The sequence below is a fragment of the Dermochelys coriacea genome, chromosome 5 (genome assembly GCF_009764565.3).
Source record: "Dermochelys coriacea isolate rDerCor1 chromosome 5, rDerCor1.pri.v4, whole genome shotgun sequence".
Classification (NCBI taxonomy): Eukaryota; Metazoa; Chordata; order Testudines; family Dermochelyidae; genus Dermochelys; species Dermochelys coriacea.
The window spans coordinates 30,644,937-30,669,970 of NC_050072.1; the positions used below are offsets into that span (position 1 = coordinate 30,644,937).

At 40.5% G+C, this 25,034-nt stretch overlaps 1 protein-coding gene across 4 annotated transcripts in view; it reads left to right on the forward strand.

The window, feature by feature from the left end:
* Positions 1 to 24,595, forward strand: part of ZNF131 (zinc finger protein 131) — a 41,511-nt gene extending 16,916 nt beyond the window's left edge. For 2 of the 4 annotated variants that reach the window (XM_038403513.2, XM_038403512.2), the window contains 4 exons: positions 3,624 to 3,987; positions 4,090 to 4,312; positions 14,205 to 14,335; positions 22,811 to 24,595. In XM_038403513.2, the coding sequence (XP_038259441.1) occupies positions 3,624 to 3,987; positions 4,090 to 4,312; positions 14,205 to 14,335; positions 22,811 to 23,479 (1,387 nt within the window). In that variant the 3' untranslated portion in view covers positions 23,480 to 24,595. Of the gene's footprint in view, positions 1 to 3,623; positions 4,313 to 14,204; positions 14,336 to 22,810 lie in introns of all 4 variants that reach the window. The other 2 variants (XM_038403511.2, XM_038403509.2) reach the window with 1 other exon arrangement.
* The last annotated feature ends 439 nt before the right edge of the window (positions 24,596 to 25,034 follow it).

Here is a 25,034-nt window from a genome sequence, read left to right on the forward strand (position 1 = left end):
AATATGTTCCTTAACATTCAGCATAGTGGAGAGCAGACATAGGCCTATAGTACTTACAGTAGTAGTATTTATACTTACTGTATTACTTTGCTTTATTTAAAAAAAAAAAAAAAAGCTTGGTGACACTGCAGACTAGAAGCAGGGTTTTCAATATCAATATTTATTTTAAAATATTTGCCCTATGCTTAAACTTTGCTGCCAATAAATATAGGGAAGAAGTATGGTCTTGTGGAATAGCAGGGACTGGAATCAAGACTGCACAACTTCATTCTTGGATTGAAAAGACATGATGAGGATAAAAATGCATATTTTTTAAAAAAGGACAAAAAAGTTACTTTTTGCAAATAGCTGCTGCGTTTATTCACACTGAAAAAAGTATAAAGCTAATATGACTACAGTAGAACCTCAGAGTTACAAACACCATAGTTATTAACTAACCAATCAACTACACACCTCCTTCGGAACCAGAAGTATGCAATCCGGCAGCAGCTGAGACCCAAAAAAAACCCAAAAACCAAATACAGTACAGTACTGTGTTAAGCGTAAACTAATAAAGGGAAAGTAGCATTTTTGTTCTGCATAGTAAAGTTTCAATGCTGTATTAAGTCAATGGTCAGTTGTAAACGTTGAAAGAACAACCAGAACGTTTTGTTCAGTTACAAACATTTCAGAGTTATGAACAACCTTCATTCCCGAGATGTTTGTCACTCTGAGGTTCTACTGTATTTATAGTTCCTTTACTTATTACAATTCTCTCAGCTTGGAAAATAGAGAGAGTACAGTTTTATTTAAGGCCAGTTTCAGGATCTAAGGCACTAATGTAATGTTACAATAATTTGGGTTGCTAAAGTTGCAAGGAAATAACTATTTGCTTTAAAAAACAAACTTGTTCAGTAGTTTTTTGAAATATTTTAATTCATCTTGGATTTAGTTTCTCCAAAAATAAGCTTTTTACAACATTTTGGAGCTTAATTTAACTGGACAGTGTCCATTTAATTTAGCTGTTTACCCATCTCTAAACAAGGCAAAAAGTATATAATGTTAGTAAAGTGGGACAGAATTTTTCAGATGAAAATTTTTTCACTGAAAAATATAGATAAGGGATCGATTTAAAGAATTTTGAAAAATCATATAAATTTTGGCAAATTGTTCCAGCTAAAATAAAAAAAAAAATTGGGACTGGTGAAACAAACCATTTTGCCCGTTGCCAACTCTGTCCACATATCTATTCAGGGGACACCATCATAGGGCCTAATCACATCAGCCACACTATCAGAGGTTCGTTCACCTGCGCATCTACCAATATGATATATGCCATCATGTGCCAGCAATGCCCCTCTGCCATGTACATTGGTCAAACTGGACATTCTCTACGTAAAAGAATAAATGGACACAAATCAGACATCAAGAATTATAACATTCAAAAACCAGTTGGAGAACACTTCAGTCTCTCCAGTCACTCGATTACAGACCTGAGGGTGGCTATCCTTCAACTAAAAAACTTCAAAAACAGACTCCAACGAGAGACTGCTGAATTGGAATTAATTTGCAAACTGGATACAATTAACTTAGGCTTGAATAGAGACTGGGAATGGATGAGTCATTACACAAAGTAAAACTTTCCCCATGTTATTTCTCCCCCCACCCCACCCCCCACTGTTCCTCAATTGTTCTTGTTAACTGCTGGAAATAGCCTACCTTGCTTGTCACCATGAAAGGTTTTCCTCCTTTCCTCCCCCCCACCCCCCCCGCTGCTGGTGATGGCTCATCTTAAGTGATCGCTCTCCTTAGAGTGTGTATGATAAAATCCATTGTTTCATGTTCTCTGTGTGTGTATATAAATCTCCCCTCTGTATTTTCCACCAAATGCATCAGATGAAGTGAGCTGTAGCTCACGAAAGCTTATGCTCAAATAAATTTGTTAGTCTCTAAGGTGCCATAAGTACTCCTTTTCTTTTTACTATGAGCTAAACTCCTTTGGCTTAAATGGGAGGGGAGTGTGGAGAGGGGATGCACAGTGAGTTCTTTACCTCACAGATCTGCTAGAACCTGCATTTATTGAGCTTCAAGTCATACTAGTCATACTAAGAAGCTCCTATTTTCTCAGGTATTTCTAAGATATTGTTTTCAATTTTATATGGATTTTATTAGTTAAATGTTATATCAAATAAAATGAAGTGCATTTAGATTCTCAAATGAAATATGCTATATAAATGCATCATATTATGGTTTACGCCCTCATTAACATTTTATATGAAGGGGGAAGGGATAGATTGGCCTTCGCTCTTCACTACTCTGTAAGAGAGCTGGATACTCTTCCTTATCCTGGCTTCTTATTCGCAGGCTGGGCTGCCAGGAACTAGGATTGTGGTAAGGAAGTACCACTTTAACTCTCCACCATGCCAGCACTTACCCCTATGTTATCCTTCTGTGGATTTGGAACCAGGACATAACCCCTCTTCTCCCGCCACAACCAAAGTAGTTGAATTGGTATGCAACTGACTGTGGACCAGTCCTAGACACCACATAAATCTCACCCTGTTCCTATTTTGAGAACTAAAGTCCTTGAGCTGGCCCTTTGCATAGGAGTGAATTTCACATTTAGTGCTGGAAGGCTTCACTGCTTTGGTATAGTATGATGGGCTTTGCACTACAGGCCTTGAAAACCAAATCCCACCACCATCATCTCCTGTTTGGTCCTTTTGGCTTCTCCACATGTGTTCATCTACAGCAGCCTGATGTTCCTGGGATCCAACACCTTTACTCATGGCCCTGGACTAAGCGGGGGGGGTAGTATTCACAAACATCTTACCAGTTGCAGTGTTTTCTTCTCCTTTGGGACAGAATGCATGAAATACACGCACAACAGTAGTTCTCTTTAAAAGATGACTTATTAAAATAGAGAGAAAAGTGGAATTACAGTGTTTGCTCAATATCTCTAGATTTACACTTCATATAACCTAAACTAGATAAGGCATTCTCAGCTCAATTACAGAGGAAATGGACAATCTTTTATGTTTAAAGACAGCTCTCTTCTCTTACCACCCTGTCAGAGACTCAACCCCACGTTGTCTCCAAAGAGAGACAGAGTGAGTTCCCTCTCCTCACCTCTTTTTCACATATGTGGTCCTGGGGTTGGTTCATTGCCATATCATGTGAGGTGGTAGCCTTTTTTCCATTCCCCCCCATTGGAGTTTCTCTCCACTGAAGCCTCAAGTGCAGCATTTTCCAGGGTCTGTGAGTTTCTGTCTAACCAGTGAGACTGGTTGTTTTTGATGGGCCTGTCCATTCATTGTTCTTGCAGATAGGTATTAGATCAGTCCAGAGTGGGTGGAGTATTTAAAATCTAAAACAAAACTTTTGGTCATCTCACTTAGTTACAAAATAGGGCCAGTGGTCCAGATTCTCCATCCCAGGCCACACTATGGACTAAGGATTAATGCATTCCTGAATCTACAATGTAACCATCTGCATGGTGTTTCAGAACATGCATTCTCTTCAAACACTTTATTACTGATTTATTACATATTTTGAATGATCTCATGTGTAAATTCAGTATATTACAGAAATTATTATGAAGGTGTTTTGGATCCTTATTATATTCTATTACACACACTTTACAGGAACAAAGAAAATTCAGCACCACTAGAATCAAATAAAACACAAGGTAAAAATAAAACCAAAAAGAGGAAGATAGCTGAAACCTCCAATGTCATCACAGAAACATTGCCATCTGCAGAATCAGAGCCTGTTGAAATTGAGGTGGAGATTGCTGAAGGGACGATTGAAGTGGAAGATGATAGCATTGAAACCCTGGAAGAGGTAGCTTCTGCAGAACAGTCTATAAAGTATATACAGACTACGGGTACGTCAGACGAATCTGCTTTGGCTCTTTTGGCAGATATCACCAGCAAGTACCGTCAGGGGGAAAGAAAATGCCAGATCCAAGAAGAAGGTGACAATGCAACTGATCCTACATGCAAACAGGTAGAAGGTATTGAAATTGTGGAACTTCAGCTGTCACACATGAACAATTTATTCCACTGTGAGAAATGTAACCGTTCGTTTAAATTGTTTTACCATTTTAAGGAACACATGAAAACACACTCCACTGAGAGTTACAAATGTGACATATGCAATAAAAGGTACCTACGAGAGAGTGCCTTGAAACAGCACCTCACCTGTTACCACCTTGATGAAGGTGGAGCCAGCAAGAAGCAAAGACCTGGCAAAAAAATACATGTATGCCAGTACTGTGATAAACAGTTTGACCACTTTGGACATTTTAAAGAGCACCTTCGGAAACACACAGGTAACGTTTCCGTATTTCAAGTATATATCTATTCCTTTGGTTTTGTGTTTGCCCGTTTTATGGGACTGGGGGAAATAAGAGGGGAGTGTGTGCAAGATTTGTTGCAGATATTTTTCTAATGCTATATAGCAGTGGTTCCCAAACTTGTTCCGGCACTTGTGCAGGGAAAGCCCCTGATGGGCCGGGTCGCTTTGTTTATTTGCCGCATCCGCAGGTTTGGCCGATCATGGCTCCCAGTGGCCGCAGTTTGCTGCTCCAGGCCAATGGGAGCTGCTGGAAGCGACAGCCAGTACATCCTTCGGCCCGCACTGCTTCCAGCAGCTCCCATTGGCCTGGAGCAGCAAACCGTGGCCACTGGGAGCCGCCTTTGGCCAAATCTGCAGACACGGCAAGTAAACAAACTGGCCCGGCCCGCCAGGGGCTTTCCCTGCACAAGTGCCGGAACAAGTTTGGGAACCACAGCTGTATAGAATCATGAGACTGAAGAAAGCTAGAAATGCTGGGCTTCCACTATGACAAAATGTGAACAGTTTATTTACATAGTGGTGAATGTAGATCTTAATGAATGTGACTTACTTAAAATATTGACTCATGAATTTCATTTAGCCACCTACTGAAAAAAAGCCTCCTAAAGAAATAAATGTGGTTTTAAATTTAGTATATTGTATTTGTTTCAAAAAAACAACATGCAAAGAGTGACACTCATCTGAAAAACTAGTATCCAATTCAGGAATAAACTTGTGGAACCAAATTAATTTCCAGTTCATCACACAAAGTGATATTCAGTAGAAAATTCATCCAAAAAAAATAAGTCCACTAAGCAAACCTACCACTCTGTATCATAAACCAGCAGAAAATTCTTAAACAAATGCCTATTAATATAGTAGTTTGGGTAAGCAAGTTATGCAAATATAGACAACATACAGTAGAAAATTAACTCTTTTGACACTTGCTATGTGATTACTTAACCCAGTGGAGTTACACTGATTAAAAAACCCCCTATGTGACTGAGATCAGAATAAACAACGAGGAGTCCTTGTGGCACCTTAGAGACTAACAAATTTATTTGGGCATAAGCTTTCGTGGCTAAAACCCACTTCATCAGAGCTTATGCCCAAATAAATTTGTTAGTCTCTAAGGTACCACAAAGACTCCTCATTATTTTTGCTGATACAGACTAACATGGCTACCACTCTGAAACCTGAGATCAGAATGTTGCTTTTAGACTACAGTGGATCATTACAGGAGGTAACTTTTGCTTTTTAAATTACACTGCTTCATTTTCCCCCTCCTTATACAGAGATCGTTAAGTGCATCTACCATGCTCTCTGTGGTACTGCTGTAAAAATAGTTACATTTTTATTACTTCACCATATTTGCAGTATTGAGCACCATGCAAATACTTTGTTTCAGAGTAGCAGCTGTGTTAGTCTGTATTCCCAAAAAGAAAAGGAGTACTAGTGGCACCTTAGAGACTAACAAATTTATTTGAGCTAAGCTTTTGTGAGCTACAGCTCACTTCATTGGATGCATGCAGTGGAAAATACAGTGGGGAGATTTTTTTACATATATATAAATAAAAACATGAAACAATGGGTGTTACCATACACACTGTAAGGAGAGTGATCACTTAAGGTGAGCTATTACCAGCAGGAGAGCGGGGGTGGGAAGACCTTTTGTAGGGATAATCAAGGTGGGCCATTTCCAGCAGTTGACAAGAACATCTGAGGAACAGTGGGGAAGGGGGGGAATAAATATGGGGAAATAGTTTTACTTCATGTAATGACCCATCCACTCCCAATCTCTATTCAAGCCTAAGTTAATTGTATTCAGTTTGCAAATTATTTCCAATTCAGCAGTCTCTCATTGGAGTCTGTTTTTTGAAGGTTTTTTGTTGAAGAATTGCAACTTTTAGGTCTGTAATCGAGTGACCAGAGAGACTGAAGTGTTCTCCGACTAGTTTTTGAATGTTATAATTCTTGACATCTGATTTGTGTCCATTTATTCTTTTACGTAGAGACTGTCCAGTTTGACCAATGTACATGGCAGAGGGGCATTGCTGACATATATCACATTGATAGATGTGCAGGTGAACGAGCCTCTGATAGTGTGGCTGATGGTCCTTCAAACGCTTAAGCATATTTGTATCTTTACCTAAATGAGGAGTCCAATAACACGTTAGTGGGTAGATGTGGGGTAGCAGCACAGGTCTTCCAAGGCTACCATGCTAGGTTCTGAACTAAAACTTCTTTGCACCCATATGTGAGTTTCCTTGCCACTGGAGCAGTGGTCCAAGTCCTGTCTACTCACAACTAATGTAGAAAGGTTTTGGAAAAACCTCTTCCATGTCCAAGCAGTATAGAGAGGGCTTCCGTTGCACACTCCATCTACGCCCTTTTTGCCTCCACCCACTGCTGAGCAGAGACATCAGTGGGCTTGTGTAGGCCCCTGTGTAGTGTGGTAGATTTCATCCATTATGACCAAGCTATGTATAAACTGATTATAGGTTTCTCTCTTAGAAAATGATCATGACAGCTTTAAGGACAATATTTGGTGAGATTGCCAAAGTAGCTGATATGTCGTTACACCTAGTTTGGTGTTCCAACAAAAGGGCTTAGTTTAAGACCATTATACCGCAAGTATGTGGAAGGCAATTCCCATTTATTAATTGCTGCCATATCTTTTTGAATTGTTTCACATTAATGAAATAATTATTAGAAGAAAATCAAAGTTGGAATGTAAAAAAGAGGCAAGCAAAGTAAAAGTAGTTAAAACCTTATGTATGTTGGGCTCAACTGGATAGTAGCACTCCACTATTTTTGTTCATTGAGATCAGTGAAAAGACTCCCTTTGATTTCAATCATCTTTGGATCAGGCCTAGTATTTGGAGAGTACAGTGTGGAACATAGTGTAAAAACTGAATTTGAAGCAGAAGATGTAATTTTCTCCCCCAAGTATTTAGCACTAATAATGTTGTGCATTAACAATGACAAGATAAAAGCATATATAATCAAGTGACAAATTGACTTCAGTTGCTGCAAATTAACAAATTTCCAATTAGTAGTAGTAACCGCATACAACTTAATAATAGAAAAAGCTTTTCCTTTTTAGCTAAATTTATACGGCCAGCCATCAGCTGTCTTTGTCATAAGCTTCTAGAATGTGCACTGTATCTCTAAACCTAAATTGTTTTTGTTCAGATTAATCCTTTAAAGTACTAACTTCCAAAATTGTCATCGTAACTAACCAGACCAGGAAAAAGAATCCACTCACTCATCTCCTCTTTTATCATGATTTCTGATAATGAGAAAATAATGAAATTTCAGTTGCCCATCATAAATTGCAATGGAATAGACTTTTACTGAGCTAAATTAAAGCAATATATGTATGTATAGTAGGGCTAATTCGGTATGACTCAGAATAAGAACAGTAGTTATTTATTTGGATGAAAAAATGTAGCTTTTGTAACTAAGAGCAATTAACTCATTATATTTGCCTAAGCATGATCTTGCGGCAAAACATTGGGGTCAGCTAACAAAAAGAGGGACTGAACACCTACAACTCTCACTGCCTTTACTAGGAATTATAGATGCTCAGTATCTCTCAGCATTGGAGTCTTTCTGAATTTTTAACAAAATAAAATTGGTGGGGGTCTCTAAATCAGTTTATCACTTGATTAACAAATGAGAGTTAAATAGTCAGATGCACTGAATGTAACTAAGATTAAAAACTTTTTGGAGTTTTTTTTTTTTTTTTTTAGGACTTAGACTATTTGAAAAAACTAAAAAATTTTTAAATGAGCCTCTTTGTATCCTATATCTATGTACAATACCCTTCTAAAAGATTTTTATATATAAAACACTCCATAATTTCTAATGCTAATAATTGATAGGGCAAAAAAGTTAATGCACAAAATTGGGGAGGAAAGAAAGATAATGCACAAAAACAGGAAATGAGATCAGAGAAGCTTTATAAACTTCTAATCATGGTGAAAATATTAAAGGCAAAAAATAGGTCCTGGAGAAGTACCAGCAGCTGACTTCTTTTGCTTGCTCTGTGGCAGTGGTGGGCAACGTGCGTCCCATGGGCTGCACGCAGGGTAATTAGGGTAATCCGCTGACGTGCCGTGAGACAGCGTTTACATTAACTGTCCACAGGCACGGCCGTCTGTAGTTCCCAGTGGCCGCGGTTCGCTGTTCCTGGCCAATGGAAGTTGTGGGAAGCGGCAGTCAGCACATCCCTGCCAGCACATCCCTGGGAACGGAGCTGCGGGTGGCCGTGCCTGCGGATGGTCAATGTAAATACTGTCCTGTGGCCCACCAGCAGATTACTCTGACAGGCTGCAGGTTGCCCACCACTACTCTTTGGGGAAATAGATCATATTCAGGGTAAGCTGGTGGAGAGGGCTAATGATACTGTAACAAAAGTTAGACTTATTGAAGTACAGTAATCAATTTCTGTTTCTACTTCAATAGTGAATCTATATAGTAGTCATAGTTCACAAGGAGTACTCTGTCAAACCTGGGTAAGATTGTCCATAAAAGCATGTGGGGAAAACTTCAATTAATATTCCTAGAAACTCTACTTTATAAATAGTGTCAGGTATGTTTATGAGAAATCTGAAATAACTGAGTTCACTAATAACTTTCCACTATCTAGACGTTATTTAAATATTAGTGCAGTAACTTATTGGTTAAAGATGCATTCCTTTGTATTTTGTAATCTTAAACAAAAAGTCAATGTGTATAGCTACTTGCTTGGGTCAGTTTCGTCCTGGAAATGGACAAATATCAAGTGCTGACTCAAATCTATTGGCTGTCTTTGAATGAGAGCTGATTTGCTGAAACTCAGTCTGTATACGACTGAAGTATGCTTGTATGTTGGTTGAAGCAATAGAAAGATATGACAAACTGTCATATTTACAGAAGTTTGGCCACTGTTTTTGTTACTGAGATTTTCAGCCTTGGGGATCGTGTTGACTCCTTGACTGTGCTTGGAGCTCCCAGCAGCAGCAATTAGCAAGAGCGCTGGTCTTGTTTCGCATGACAAGCAGGTTGCAAACTTTTTAGGGGGGGTGAGGGGGCATCAGACTTTGCCACAGTTGTCCATGATGTTGTCATCTTGAGATTATTACTGCAATGTGCTGTACATAAGAATATATCTGAAGACTGTTAAAGAACTTCCAGTTATAATAGAATGAGACTTCCCACTTATTGAGCAGTGGTTTGCTCCGGACACACATGTAAATGAGTCCTGGATTCAGATTGGATTATGGATGAAGTTTAAAGTGTGGGTTTGGTCTGATTTGATTTTGGTCTTGGTCTTCACTCTGGGACTTACTCTCCTTTCCCACATACGCTCCTGACATTGCTTCTGCAAAGCCCAAAATTGTTGACCTGCAAGACTGATGGCAATTTGCTGCCAGGAAACTGCAGTGGAGCAGAGGTCCCCGGTGCAGTCTTGGCACAGGGCCTAGGCATAAGTTATCGCTGACCCCCAACACATCCCCTACAATACATATAGCTCTTTGGGCTGAGGATGAATAATATGCAGATTGTTGGGGTCAGTTCCTTGTTTCTCTGGGGTTTCCAATTCCCCTGCATAAGAGACTATTTGGGCTAAAATTCATGTGCCCAACTCTTTGTGTCTACTGCCATTCTTGTCTGAATATTAGAGATCCTGGGATTTGGGTTGTATGTTGATGGTGAATAGATTCCAACAGTTCCTTTGAATTTTCTATGCTCATTAAGATTTTACTCTTTAATATTTCACTATTTTTACTTAACGTTTTCCTTCTGATGATGATTTATTTTTACTGTGGTTCTCAATCCCATTTTCGAAAGTGAGTTAGGCACTCACTGAGATTTGCACGCCTAAGTCACGTAACACTTTTGAAAATTTTTGCCGAGTGACTGACTGCCATTTAAATTTCAGTCCTAACTAGAATAACTGCAAATGCTGTTGTACGTGTAAATGTCTTATCCTCTTTGGAATTTTCTGAACAATTTGCTTCAGATATTATAGACTCATAGAAATGTAGGGCTGGAAGGGACCTGAGAGGATATCTAGTTCAGGGGTTCTCACACAAATTTTTTGGCAGCCCCAGAGTGTGGCCACCAACTCCTGCTGCTGGCTGCTCTGACAATTTTTCCTAAATACTTAATTAACTTTAGGAATAACAAATAAATATCCACATACATACTATTATATACATATTATATACATACATAAATAAATCTCAATGATTTGGATATGGTGGTTGTTTTTTGAAGACTCAATAATAACAACAATGTGCAGTTTAGCCTCTGAGTGCAACTCACCCATATAAATTTTAAAACACTTTTTAATATATATATTTAACACCATTATAAATGCTGGAGGCAAAGCGGGGTTTGGGGTAGAGGCTGACAGCTCGCGACCCCCCATGTAATAACCTTATGACCCCCTGAGGGGTCCTGACCCCCAGTTTGAGAACCCCTGCTCTATTCTTTCCTGGATCTAAACAGAATAGAAACACAAATAAGGTGCTTTGTCTTTTTTGTTGTTTTCTGTTGCTTTTTTTGCTTGCTTATTATTTTTAGACTTGCTAGCTAGTAAGTCTGCTGCTGTGAAAAATGATATTAACAAACATACAAATCTAACTTTTTCACAGCTGACTTACTCAGCCTCTGTAAGCCCGGGGACAAATTAAGCCCTGGATCGGGAGGTGGGTAGGGAGGCATTGGGGGCCGGGGCAATGGAGGGACGGATGGGAGGACGGGGGAGGCAGCAGGTGCCGGGGTGCTGGGATCGAGGGCAGAGTCTGAACCCGAATCCCCATGGCCAGATCCTGGGGCCCAATCCTGAAGCCCCGCAACTGATCCAGGGCCAAACCCGAAGCCTTGTGACTGGATCCCAGGGCTGGGGCCGAGCCTGAAGCCCTGCTGTCAGGAGACAGAGCCTGCCACCACATGGCTGAAACCCGGGGACAGAGAAGACAGCAGGGACCAGATGAGATGGGGGAGGGATGGTGAGCCCAGGGTTTGAGCCCACTGCTAGGGCGAGGGATGGAACCTGAAACCCCACAGATGGAGTCTGGGGCCTGTGGCAGAGTCAGAGGCCCCTGGCCAGAGCCCAAAGCCCCAAAGATGAAGCCTGACTCCACTGCTCCTAGGAAGATGAGGAACTCGCCATCTGCCTGCTCCTCCAGAGTCTGTGTCTCGGGGGGGGGGGGCAGCGCTCAAAGCCCTGCTGGCAGCCCTGGGGGAGGGACCACTGCTTCTCCCCCATCCCCCAGTCATCACTCAGGGGGCTGTGGCCACAAGAAAAGTTGCTGGTGGACACATGCAGTGGCCATATTTGAGAAACACTCTAGTTCTGGGGTGGCCAACCTGAGCCTGAGAAGGAACCAGAATTTACCAATGTACATTACCAAAGAGCCACAGTAATGCATCAGCAGCCTCCCATCAGCCTCCTCCACCCCCGCTCTGAGCACCTCCCACCCACCAGCAGCCCCGCCAATCAGCGCCTCCCCGTCCCTCCCCGATCAGCTGTTTTGTGGCGTGCAGGAGGCTGGGGTGGAGGGGAGTGAGGGCACTGCAGGCTCAGGGAAGGGGTGGAGTGGGGGCAGGGCCTGTGGCAGAGCCAGGGGTTGAGCAGTGAGCACCCCCGGCACATTTGAAAGTTGGCACCTGTAGCTCCAGCCCTGGAGTCGGTGCCTATACAAGGAACCACATATTAACTTCTGAAGAGCCGCATGTGGCTCTGGAGCCACAGGTTGGCCAACCCTGCTCTAGTTCGTCCTCCAGCACTGAGGCAGGACCAAGTAAACCTAAACCATCCTCAACAGGTGTTTGCCTAACCTGTTCTTAAAAACTTCCAATGACAAAGATTCCACAACATCCCTTGGAAGCCTATTCCAGAATTTAACTATCCTTGTAATTAGAAATTTTTTTCCTAATATCTATCCTAAATCTCCCTTGCTTCAGATAACAATTGATCATTGTCGTCGAAATCAGTGTTTCTCAATGACCAGTCCTTAGACTGGCACCGATCCCTGAGATTTCCCTGACACAGTTTAGGAAGGCAACAAGCCAGTGCTTGGTATCAAAAAGGTTGAGAAACACTGCTCTGTATAACAGCTGTCAACTTATTTGAAGACTGTTATCAGGTTCTCAGTCTTCTTTTCTCAAGTCTAAACATGCTCAGTTATTTTAGCCTTTCCTCATAGGTCAGGTTTTCTAAACCTGTTATCATTTTTGTTGCTCTCCTCTGGGTTCTCTCCAATTTGTTCACGTCTTTCCTAAAGGGTGTTGCCCAGAACTGAACACACTACTCTAGCTGAGGCCTCAATGGTGCTGAGTAGAGTGGAACAATTACTTCCCATGTCTTAGGTACAACTCTCCTATTAATACACCCCAGAATGATGGTATTCTTCACAACTGCATCACATTGTTGGCTCATATTCAATTTGTATGCACCATAAACCCCTTTTTAGCAGTACTGCTGCTAATTAATTATTTCCCAATTTGTATTTGTGCATTTGATTTTTCCTTCCAAGTGCAATAGTTTGCATTCCCCTTTATTGAATTTCATTTTGTTGATTTCATACCAATTCTCTATTTGTCAGGGTCGTTTTGAATTCTAATTCCATTCTCCAAAGTGCTAGCAACCCCTCTCAGCTTGGTGTCATCTGCAGATTTTATAAACATACTCTCCCCACCATTATCTAACTCATGAATGAAAATACTGAATAGTCCCACTCCTAGGATATAGATTCCTGCATGACCCATCTAGATACATCCTTCCAGTTTGACAGTGAATCATTGAAAACTAGACTTTGTCAGCAAGTGTCATGGGTGGATTATCTATTGAGTTTCAGAAAATACCTTATTTTAATTTTAAAATGTTCCAATTTTTAACTTCATTTCATGCATATAATTTCATTTCTGTATGATGAGAAAGACAAATAGGAATTCCTGATTTTTACCTTCATTAAGACTGATGTTCTTTTTGTACCTCAATCCTAGCTTCTCTGATTTTTTTTATCCTTTTCATGCTGAATAAAACAGCCATCTTTTGAATCTCTCCTGCTGTGCAAGTCTCTAATCATGTTTTTATTCACTGCTTCTCGCTGGACTTTTTTTCTGCTGTATCTGGTTGGAAATGAGTTGACCAAACTGTATGTAGCATTGAAGGTTAGGATGACCCATTGCAGAATTTGTTGCTCTTGTTGTTTTCTTCCCCTCCCCCCCAAATGGTCTCTGCTGCCTTCTCAGTGTATCTTATGGTCTTATTTTCTAATTGTCGCTGCATGTTGAGAGATGTCACTCAGTGAACTGCCCAGGACAGCAGCTATATCTCTTTCCTGGAAGGTTTCAACCAATTTTTAGGAGGATCCATATTGACTTCATGTAACTCTAAAACAAAAAATAGTCTTCACAGTTCTTGGTACATGATGAATATTTCTATATGTTAAACTGGACATGAGTTAGTAATGCAGAGCTCTGTATGGCTATTCATTCCAGTCATTGCTTGTATTTCATCTCAGCAAATCAAGATAATACTTGAATGTAACCAAGCTCTTATCAAAAATGAGTTTTTCATAAAACTAAAGATTCCATTTAAAATGTAATCAGCAATTATGTCAAAATCATCATAACTCCCAGCTGTGGAAAAATTAATCTACTCAACCATTGTTTTCTCTGCCCTTTTGGTTTCTATGTAAAATGTATTAAATGAAGTGGCTGTTTCTATTGGAACAATCCCAGTGACTGCCTCTTTAAAAGATTATATCCAAATCTTTAAATTATATTTACCAAGTTACTAAAATCTATATACACAACAAAAAAACAACTCTAGTAGAATTGATTTGTTTTCCTGTACCTCCATAAATTCTTATCTGTCTTAACAGGTGAAAAACCATTTGAATGTCCAAATTGCCATGAACGTTTTGCTAGAAATAGCACACTCAAATGTCATTTGACAGCCTGTCAATCCGGTGCTGGAGCTAAAAAGGGAAGAAAGAAGCTGTATGAATGTCAGGTATGTAATGGAAGCAACAGGAGGAGAGAGTCTTGGTGGGGGGGGAGGGGAAATTTAAATTGTTGGATGCCAAGTAATTTTATTTTTAAAATTATTAAAATTGTTTAGGATAGCGAAGTAAGAAATGGTAGGCATTGTTTCTCTTACTGCCAACAGAAGGGTGTGACTATTTAAGTCACAGGAGTTTTTAATACCTTAGTGGATACCATTCATAAGACCAAGACAAGCCATCACAGTTATTAACCATGGCTCTTTTATTATTAAAGAAAGGAAAAGAAAACATTAAATAACTCACATGACCAAACACAACTGATAAACTGGTTACTTCCATTACAATATCTACAGTATGTCTCTCTGTAGAGACCTTTTAACAAAGATTATGTCCTTGAGAGTGAACCACTTCTGGGGGGGTGCTTTTTCTCTTGGTAAGTTAAGACCCACGTATGTTGTTTCCCAGAACTATTTTAAATGCATTTGTGATATCATTAAATAGGCAAAATAATTTTATTTCAGTGCTTGCAGACTTTTTTTATTATTAATAAATAACCAGCCCATTTATAGTTGGCAAAGTAAGCAATCTTAACTACATCCTAGGAAATAAAAGTATTTAAATCAGTTACTTAGAATAAGCCATTTAAGGAGTTGTTTGAAAACAAGCCAGTTATGAATGTTAAGGATCCTAAATCCAATTGAATCCCACCGTTTCATCTCCTGGTCAGGAATACATGGTATTAACACTTGATTAATGTGAAAAACTGCTAGTATTTTAAGTTACAACAGCATTTCAGTATTCCAACAAAATCATCATAGGAGTTTTAAATTAAATCCTTTGACAGTTTTAGTTAACTTCCTCTCATCAATCCACATTGAATTCTTGGGAAGCTTTTCCTTGGGTTGGTTTCATCTTTACTCCTGAGGGCATTCTGAGCCAAAAAATTAAAAATTCTGCTCACAATATTTTAAAATTCTGCAAATTTTATTTGTCAAATAAATGTGGACGCTCCAGCATGGCATTGGGAAGCATAGGCCACTGGCTGCACAGAGATGGGAGATCACCCTGCATCACCCGCGGGACACCTACTCAGTGGTGAGGCTGCACCCAGCCCTGATGCAGCGCAAGAACTGGGCCTGCCCCAGAAACACCCCAGTGTCCTGCCCTTCTGCGCCAGGTGTGGGGCAGGCAGGTTCAGCAAGGCAGGATTCAAATGTGGAGGGGCTTAGTTTGGAGAGATCCAGGTGTGGGATGAGAGGCTTCTGTGTGTGGCAATCTGGGTGCAGGCAGCTCAGTGGTATGGGAGAAGTCTAGATTCACAGGGGCTTGTTGAGGGGTTCTGGATGCAATGGTAATGGGACTCTGCATGGGGGTCCTGGTGAAGGTGGTTTGGGCTCAGCAAGGGGGGTCTGGGTGTGGTGGGATCAGTGGGCAGAGGTCCAGATCCAGGAGAAGTGGGGCTCAATGGGATGGGGATCCAGATACAGCTGGTTCGGACTTGGTGGGGTGGGGATCTGGGTCCAGGTGCAGGAGAGTGGGACTCATCGGGGGGCTTCTAAGTGCAGGGGGTTGAGGCTCAGCAGGAGGGTCTGGGTGGATGGGGGAGCAGCTCCCTGTAACAGGGATCCTGCAGCTGAGGAGCGATGGGCGCAGGACGCGGGCAGTGGGAGTTTGCAGAACTTCTTGCTGCTGGGGGAGAAATCTAAGGGTGGGTCTGACCTGGCCAGATGCCGTGCAGTGAAGAGGAAGTCCTGTCCTCCCCAGCCCTGCTGGGAATAGTAAGTGAACCCAGCACAGGATAGGAGCCAGCAGCTGGTTCTTCCCCAGTCCTGGTCCCTGCCCCACAGTGATTTATCTGTCTGCCGGCTGTACACGGAACATACTGCTGGGGAGGATCGCATGACTGCTCTTGTGGCTTTCCCAACAGAAAGTCATTTTTCTGCGGAGAAGCAAAGAAATCTATGGGGGACATAAATTCTGAGCATGCGCAGTGGTGCAGAATTCCCCCAGGAGTACATCTTGAATCTTCTCTGTTTTTCTTATTTGTGGGTTGCAGCTTCCTTGTGGAGTACGCTGCTGTGCTTGAGTAGGGTAACTGGTGGGGTGTGAGGGCTGCTCACTTCCGAGTGTTTCGAGCACGTTGGAGTGCTCTTCTTTCTATTTCTACAAAATTATAGTAGAAAACTCCTCTTTCAGACTTGTTCCGATTCAAGATTGGTTGCTGTCACCTTTGATTGGCTTGATGCCTTCATTAATGGCTTAGGTGACACATTCAGCTCCTGAATATGCAATGTTTCTTTAATTGCCTTTGTTCTTCTTGTGGTGGAAAAGAGTCGGGTAACTTTTTTTTTTAATTTAGTTTTGTCTTTTCATTCAGTCCATTTTCGCAGAGATTCTTTCAATTTTTTTTAAGAGTTAGACCGGAAATGAAATTCTATTTTCAAAATGTCCAAACACTCCTGTTCTTTGTATACGAGTTTTTAGTCCTCAAAACAGATTTTAAAATTAAATAAATTTTAGAATATCTTGAACTTGAGTTTTGACCCTATCTGACAAGTTTTGGAATTATTATTTTCTTTTCCTGCGTTAGGTAAGGGTTTGCTTGTGCACTGCTATAAATTAGTTCCCTAATAATATAAACATTCTATATTTAAATGGTTTCTTACATTAGCAATTAATTTAGCATCAAATAACCTTGCTATATTTCTATATAAAACATCTTACTCTTCTACTCCTGGTGGAATTCTGCACCAAAAAATTAAAAATTCTGCACACAATATTTTAAAATTCTGCATATTTTATTTGTCAAAATAACACAATATAATCACACCAATTTCAATTACTTTTGGTCATTTATTTCAAAATACCTGTCAGTAAATATGTCTGTAACAATACAGACATCAGAAAATGTTTTTTGACAAATAGATTCCTTACTAGGCATATTAATACAGAACTCTGAGTAATTTATTTAAACTACAATACAGAATTGTATTTCCCACACCCTTCAGAAGTAGTGCAAAGTCTTGGGGGAGTCAGGGTAATGGAGGGAAGTAAATTGTTGGGAAGGAGCTGGTGTGAACTTGGAGAGCTGTTGGGTGTGTGTGGGGAAAAGTATGGAACAAGTTTTCTTTGGGGTGGTGGTGGTGGAGAGAGATTGTTAGGGAGCTTCCCCCATGCAGACCCTGGCTGACCTCTAGCCTCTCCCATTCAGTCAGGCACATCTCCCCCATCACCATGTGTCTCTGTGCCCTTACCCAGTCACTCCACTGTCCCTATGTAGCTCTTCCCCACCTCCCCCTGTGTCTCTGCATCTCCCTCCCCCTGTGGTCCTGTGCCTCAACTCCCATTCAGCCGCTGCCCGAGTCTGTCCTCCCCCACTAACCCTTATGGACCCCTGTCTGACCACACCCAGCACCCCACAGCCCCTGTCTCCTGACCTGACCTGACAAGTGCTGCAAAGGCAGCTCTCTCTCTCTTCCCCCGCTGGCAGGTAGCTGCAACTTTGTTCTATCCCCAGGTTGCCCTCTGTTGGGCAAATGGCGAAACTGCAGCAACATTTTGGCAGAAGCTTTTTTCTGCACAAAAAATTGGAAATCTGCAGGGCTCATTAAATGTGCGTGCACGCAGTGGTGCAGATTTCCCCCGGGGTACTATTCATATAACAATGATATCGGGCAGTTACTGTAGAAAAACTTTCATTTAAATACAAAATATTTGTAATATGTAAAAAAGATGCTTATGCCATTTTAAGAAACAATGAAGGCTTTCATCTTTTAAGTGGAATGATGAGTTGGAAGTATTCAGTATTTTCTATAAAACACTTCCTACTATACATGTTCTCCAGGTTTAAAGAGTGGAGACTTTAGTGTGTTTACAAAAGAAATCAGTTTCAATAAGACAGTTTCTTGAATACCTTGTGTGAGTTTAAACTCAGGTTTTTCTTTGAAAAGAGGGGTGGGGAGAGCTGGTATAGGCTCACTTTACAACCTAGATTTATGGCTCTTATAACACACCTTACATTCCTTTTTACAATTCGGTTTCTTCCTAAAAGTGTGTTTGAGGTTTGTCTGCTTGATGTTTGCTTGTCCTTGAGAGACAGAAGCAGACACCCTCTGGAATTTCTTTGATTAGGTTTAACATTTGGTAATATGCCTAGCTAAATGTATGTATTTGTTGTATTTCCAAGCATCCTGGCTATAACATTCTAGCAGCTATAGCTTAATGTTCAGTAAATGTACAAACCAACCTAATAAAAATAAGTTTTATAATAATTTTATTCGTATTTTTGCATCAGTATTGAGTTCTCTCCCCCCCAGTCTGAAAACGGTTGCCTGGTTCGTGAAATGACTGAGCTCAGAAGGTGGGGAAGGAAATGAGAGAGAGAGATAGCATATCTCAAAGACATACAGGTGTCATGATATTCAGACAAGAAATGTCTAGATCCATAATAGTGTCATTTTAAAATGAGAGTACTAATAAGGAGCTTTGTAAACATGTGTTAATCGTCACAACTCTCATGAGAGGTAGGCTAAGCATTATCCTTTTACTGAAGAAGAGGCAGAGAGATCAAGGCCCTGATACATCGAACCAGGCCCTCTCCACTTAAGCTCATGCCTCACTAAGTACTTGTAGAGTCCTGTTAAACTCATGAAATATTGCTGAACTTTTGTTGCTGTCCTTCCTGTTTTGCTGCTGTCGTCTTTAAACACAGTTTGCTGATTCATTGTTTACTGAGTCTTACCCATGTCACATAAACTTACAATAACCGCATATGCTGTGTATGCAGCATAGGTAAAAATGCTGTTAGATATGCTCACGGGTCTTAGCTACCCATCTGTATTACATATGTAAAAAAACATGATAAAGCACTCAAAAGTTAGGAAATGCCAGAATTAAGGTTGCCCATGCTATCTTAATGGGCCCCATATGCATTATGATGGTCTTGAATTACATGATCACATAATTTTTCCACAGGATCCCTGCCTCATTCAGTGCATAAAATGATTGTTGCTCACTTAATGAGCAGCTATTCAATATTTAGTCTTTTCATTATCAGTGTTTGATACTAGGCCTTATTTACTGTACACTATTCAAATAAACTGCTCTGAATATGAAATTAATACATTTCTTCATGGGGTTTTCGATGGTGTTCACCACTGCAGTATCTGAGTGCTTCCCAAACGTAAATCTATTTTACAACACCCATGTTAGGTGAGGGAGTTGTATTATCCCTATTTTACAGATGGGGAGCTGAGGAAAAGAAATTAAGGCCAAAAATATCATATCCATTAATTTTGGGTGCCCAATTTAAGACTACTAGGACCTCACTTTTCAGAGTATTTAGTGTTATACAGCACTTTAAATGTTCAAAGCATAGCTCCCACTGACTTCAGCTGCAGCTCTGTGTGCTCAGCACTTCTGCAATCCATCTCCAGGATATCAAGCTGGGCACCCAGAAAATGAGGAACACAGCAACCTCTCATGAATAGTCTGGTTTAAGTGACTTGCCCAGCATTTCATAGGAATGCTGGTGTAGTCAGGGTTAGGATCCAGTTCACAAAGGCAACATTAAACTGCCTTAGACCATCTTTTCTTTTAGTTCAACCCCTGACTCATTCAGTATACACCTTCCAACTTCTATAACAGATAAGCTAGAGAGGTCCTACACACAACATTCTCCTATACTATACAACCCTGATTCATCCCCAGACCAAGTCCATCCATTGCACTAAATGAGGTTTGGGGTCCTGTTGTAAAAATAGTGTGTGATGTAATTAAAGACCATGTCAGCATAATACATTTGAACAAAGGAGCTGAATTAAGGATGCTTGTGCAACCTTAATTCTGGCATTTCCTAACTTTTGAGTGCCTGACATTTTTTTGATAAATTGTCAAGCAATTAGCTATACCACTCTTTAGTTAGTTATGAAATATATTCAAGAAACCAAATAACCAATATCAGTCAGGTTTATTGGTAATAGCCAATAAGAGTCTAGTACAGGAAAAAGTTTCAGTACGATATCAGTCTCCAGGAAGCTATCTTGTGCAGCATTGTTATATTCATCTTACATAGAAGGTGTGCTCCCAGAGTTATACCCTAAAGCCATCTTTTTATACCCTACATGGTTACAAGTAAAAGGTACTGTGTACATCAGTGATGGGAAACGTGTGGCCCGCGGGCCGCATGCAGCCCATCAGGATAAACTGCTTGCAGGCCGCGAGACATTTTGTTGACATTCACCGTCTGCAGGCATGGCCCCCTGCAGCTTCCAGTGGCCATGGTTTGCTGTTCCCAGCCATTGGGATCTGTGGGAAGCGGCAAGCCGCAGGGACGTGCTGGCTGCCGCTTCCTGCAGCTCCCATTGGCTGGGAATGGCAAACCGTGGCCACTGGAAGCTGCAGGGGGCCATGCCTGCAGACGGTCAACGTCAGCAATATGTCTCGCGGCCCACAATCATGTTAACCTGATGGGCCGCAGGTTGCCCACCACTGGTGTAGATCATCTGAAATAAGATTTAACCTATCAACTTTCAACCATGATTTTTCTGATATTGTGGTCTACCTCTTTGTTCTGAACATAGGTATTCCCAGTACCAAGGGGCATGATGGCACCTCCTAGGCTTGTACTAGAGTAGAACAATCACGCCTTGTCTCTTCCATTGGGGCATTCCAGTAGTGGCCTGTGAGAATAACTGCCTGCTTGTTGCTCTGGTAAAATAATCGTATGTCCTCCTCCTGACAACTTGCCTATCTACTTAAGCTAAAGTTTACTTCAGCTAATGCAAGGTGTTATGGGATAATTTAGGGTATATAATTGTTATAAAATCTGTGCTTAATGTTATTTGTGCTTAATGAATGTTAATTTTATATATATTAGTGCAGATATCATACACATTCATAATATGATCTATAGATGTATGCTAACTAGCATATATTGATCAATACTTTACAATGTTCTTTTAGTGTAGTTTTTGTGTATATTTTCCTGTTTTGTAAACTAACTGAAAAAAACAAAAAAATCCACTATATAGCATCAGTTGACACTCCAATGATTCATCAGCAGAGTTGAAACCTTTAGATCAACTGCACAGACCTCTGCCTCTTGAACAAGTGGAATAACTGATAGCAGTAAAGGTTGTCATCCTCGTCTATAGACCAGCACGAGATAGGGATGGGACGCTTTGCCAGTGTGTTTCACAGATATTTGCTGATAGCAGAGGAATGGTGAGACTCAAGAATCTTGGATTCCTTTCCAGGCTCTGGAAGGGATTATGTTCTGACATGTACAGATTCTTCTGCCTGTTCCCCCTCCCCAAACGTGATTTTTTTTCATCTCTTCCTCACCTCTGGCTTCTGTCCCATTCTCTGCCTACCTAGTCCCAGTCTCTACCTCTCGGGTTTCTCCTCCTGGTTTCCTTGCCCAGCCAGTCCCAGTTGAGAGGGTAGAGCATGCTCGGATGCCCTGGTGATGGTGCATGTGCAGTCTGGTCAGTTTTAGCAGCTGTGAGAGGTTTGAGTGTGCTCAGTGAGGACAGAATCTTCTTTGATTTTAGCTGTTAAAATGAAGCCTCTGCTGACCATTGGTGAATGGTGACTTTTTTTCGGTCTTACAACTTGGCCAAATTTGGGCAGATTTACATGAGGATGACAAAAGCCACATCCTTGACACACAGGCCACCCCCTGCCAAATTTCAAGTCCCTGCTACAAAGCGTGGGGGTGATAGAACTTCTCAAAGGAAAGGTCATTAGAATTTTTTAAACGTGGGCAAAACAAAGTACTTTTCCCTTGCTGCATTCTTGGAAACAGCTGAACCACTTCGGCTGAAATTTTCCAAAAAAGTCAACCAGCAACAGCTACCCAGCATGGAAAATTTTAGCCCAAATGGTTAAAGTTTGGCAAAGTTATGAGCAACTGAAAACAGGATCTTATGATGCAAAGTCTTGAGCAACCTTAATAATGCTGCCAGCCCTGCCTGTAATATCGTTTTAGGAAAAAGTGCAACATGCTCACTTTGTGTGGTAACTTTCACACATAACGTGTACATATCATTTCTTCATGCAGTATTATAAAGCAGATAGCCAGAGCTCTAACATAAGATCTTTGAAGGGGGAGGTGGAATTCAATATAAGAATTGTACATTTTTGTTAAACTGAGGAACATTAAAAGCACCGTACCAATCCATAAATGCCAAGGTTGTCTGCATCTTTATGTATATGAACAAGGCCAGAATTAGAGAGGCACTGTCAACTTGAAATATAACCACTTAAAAAAAATTCAGGTACTAGACCTAACGCTGAGTTCTGCCAATTTTTTGTTATTAACAAACTGGATTTTTTTGGCTGATGTCCATGTAACTTGTTCAGTCATAATAGCAAGAAACTACATGGTAACCGTTTGTAAGCTTGATCCAGAATATACAATGTACTTTGCTTTATCAGATTTTTATTGGCATTATTTAACATATTACATCTTGTTGTTTCAGGTATGTAACAGTGTATTTAACAGCTGGGATCAATTTAAAGATCACTTAGTAATACACACAGGTGACAAACCCAACCATTGCACCTTATGTGATTTGTGGTTTATGCAAGGCAGTGAACTGAGAAGGCATCTCAAAGACATTCATAACATTTCAGAACGAATAGTGACAGAGGAGGTTCTTCCAGTGGAAGCTGTGGAAACTGAACCAGTGACATCAATGACTATTATAGAACAAGTGGAGCAAGTCCATGTACTACCAGTAATTCAGGTACAAGTGGATCCAGCACAAGTAACTATGGAACAGGTGCATCCGGATCTGATTCAAGATAATCAAGTGAAAGGCGCACAGATGGACGATCTACAAGAACAGGTACAGATTAGTTACGTAGAAGTGGAACACATTCAGACTGAACAAGGTGCTGATGTACATATGGAGGAGCTACATGTTGAACATGTAAATCAGATACAAATGGAAGAGGTACAGGCGGAACTTATAGATGAAACAGATCTAGAACAAGTGGAGTCTGAAAACATTAATCAGGGAGAGCTAGAAGAGGGAGAAACTGGTGAAATAGGTGATGTGGAGACAGTTAAAGAAGATCATGAACAAGCTGAAGATTTAAAAACTCAACAAATGGTGGACACACAAGATGAGCAAGTGGATGATTAGGACAAATGACTGTACTGAGCAGGGTTAGGGATGAAATACCAAATTATTTTTGTTAATTTCTACATTGATTTTTATACCAACAGTGGTCTGCTCTCCAGCATTGCTGTCCTTAGGAAACCAGACAGGTGGACCAAATTTAGGATATTTCATATACAATTAAAATCATCCTATTGTACTTTAAAAAGAACTTTCCCCATTCGTGTAATGCCTTGGAGCAAAAACTATCCCAGAGGTCGGCAGCTTTATGAGAAGTGTAATAGTTGGTTGAATAGACTGTCATTATTATACCATGCCCCATATGTGTGCAGTTGTTGTCACTGAGAGACTTCCCCCCCCCCCCCCATTTACAAGCCCTTGAGATAGACTTGCGGAGGGGGGGGAGTGAGTGAGTGAGAGAGACATGGTAAAATGCTAGAATATGGGGATTCTAATGTACGCGTGGATATTTGAGGACAGTTGATTGATCCACTTAGAAAACACACAGATGTTTGTCATCCAGCAGCAGTTCCTTACAATAGCAGCAATTCTCAGTATACTTTTTCGTAATCTGAACAGCCTGCTTTCAGCCCAGTTTGAAAATGCCAGACCGATGGCGACAAGTGCTGTCACTAAAGTTCTTGGAGTGCAAAAAGTCTTGTGCCTTTTCAGAATTGGCTAAATTTCCACAAAGCTCCTAGAATATTTAAGAAGCTAGTGCAGTAAAAGGCAATGTAGATAATGCTATAGTGCTTTATATTTTTGCTTATAATTGTCAGCTACCAACTCTTGCTTTAAATTTAGATGCAGGGTAGAATGGAGCAAATTACACATTGTGACAATTGTTGAAAGGGCCACTTACAATAGGAAAAAATCAGCTGAATCCACAGTAAATGAAGCGGCTGAAAGATTGTACCGTCTTACCACTTTGTATTAAAAATGAATGCATTCAAAAACAGAGGAAATGTGTGTATGATGTATCAGGTTCCTGTTTTGAAATGAAATTTTCTCTGAGACTTGACATAAAGATCTTGTGCTAAAAAGATTTAAAGCCATAGGTATGAGTGCTAAACTGGATTTAAAAGTAGGAGTGTAAATATTTTAATCAGTATTATTGAACAATAAAACAATACCAACCACAAACAAAATGTGACATTACTTGCTTCAGTCATTATATTAGGAAACAAGTGTTTTAGTTTGAGTACTTGTACAGTACAATATACACAGCAGGTAACAATGCAATTCAGTTTAGCTCTAATGTAAAACATTCCCTGTAAAACATTTGCAGTGTAATAAATAACTGTTGGCTAGACTGTGATCTTGGTAATGACAATGGAGTTAGTAGTGCAGATCCACTTTGACAGAGTAACCCATTACTACATATGGAACTTCATTAAAAGATGTTGGCCTGATTTTTCAAAGGTGATGGATACTTTCAGCTACCAATGCCTTTAGTGAGATTTGGCACTTCTGAAAATCAGACCACTTTTTCTCATAACTGAAAATGAAAATTTATACAGATGATTTCTCACAGAATTCTAGCAGTCCTGCAGACCCCAGAACTATCTTGTTCATTTTC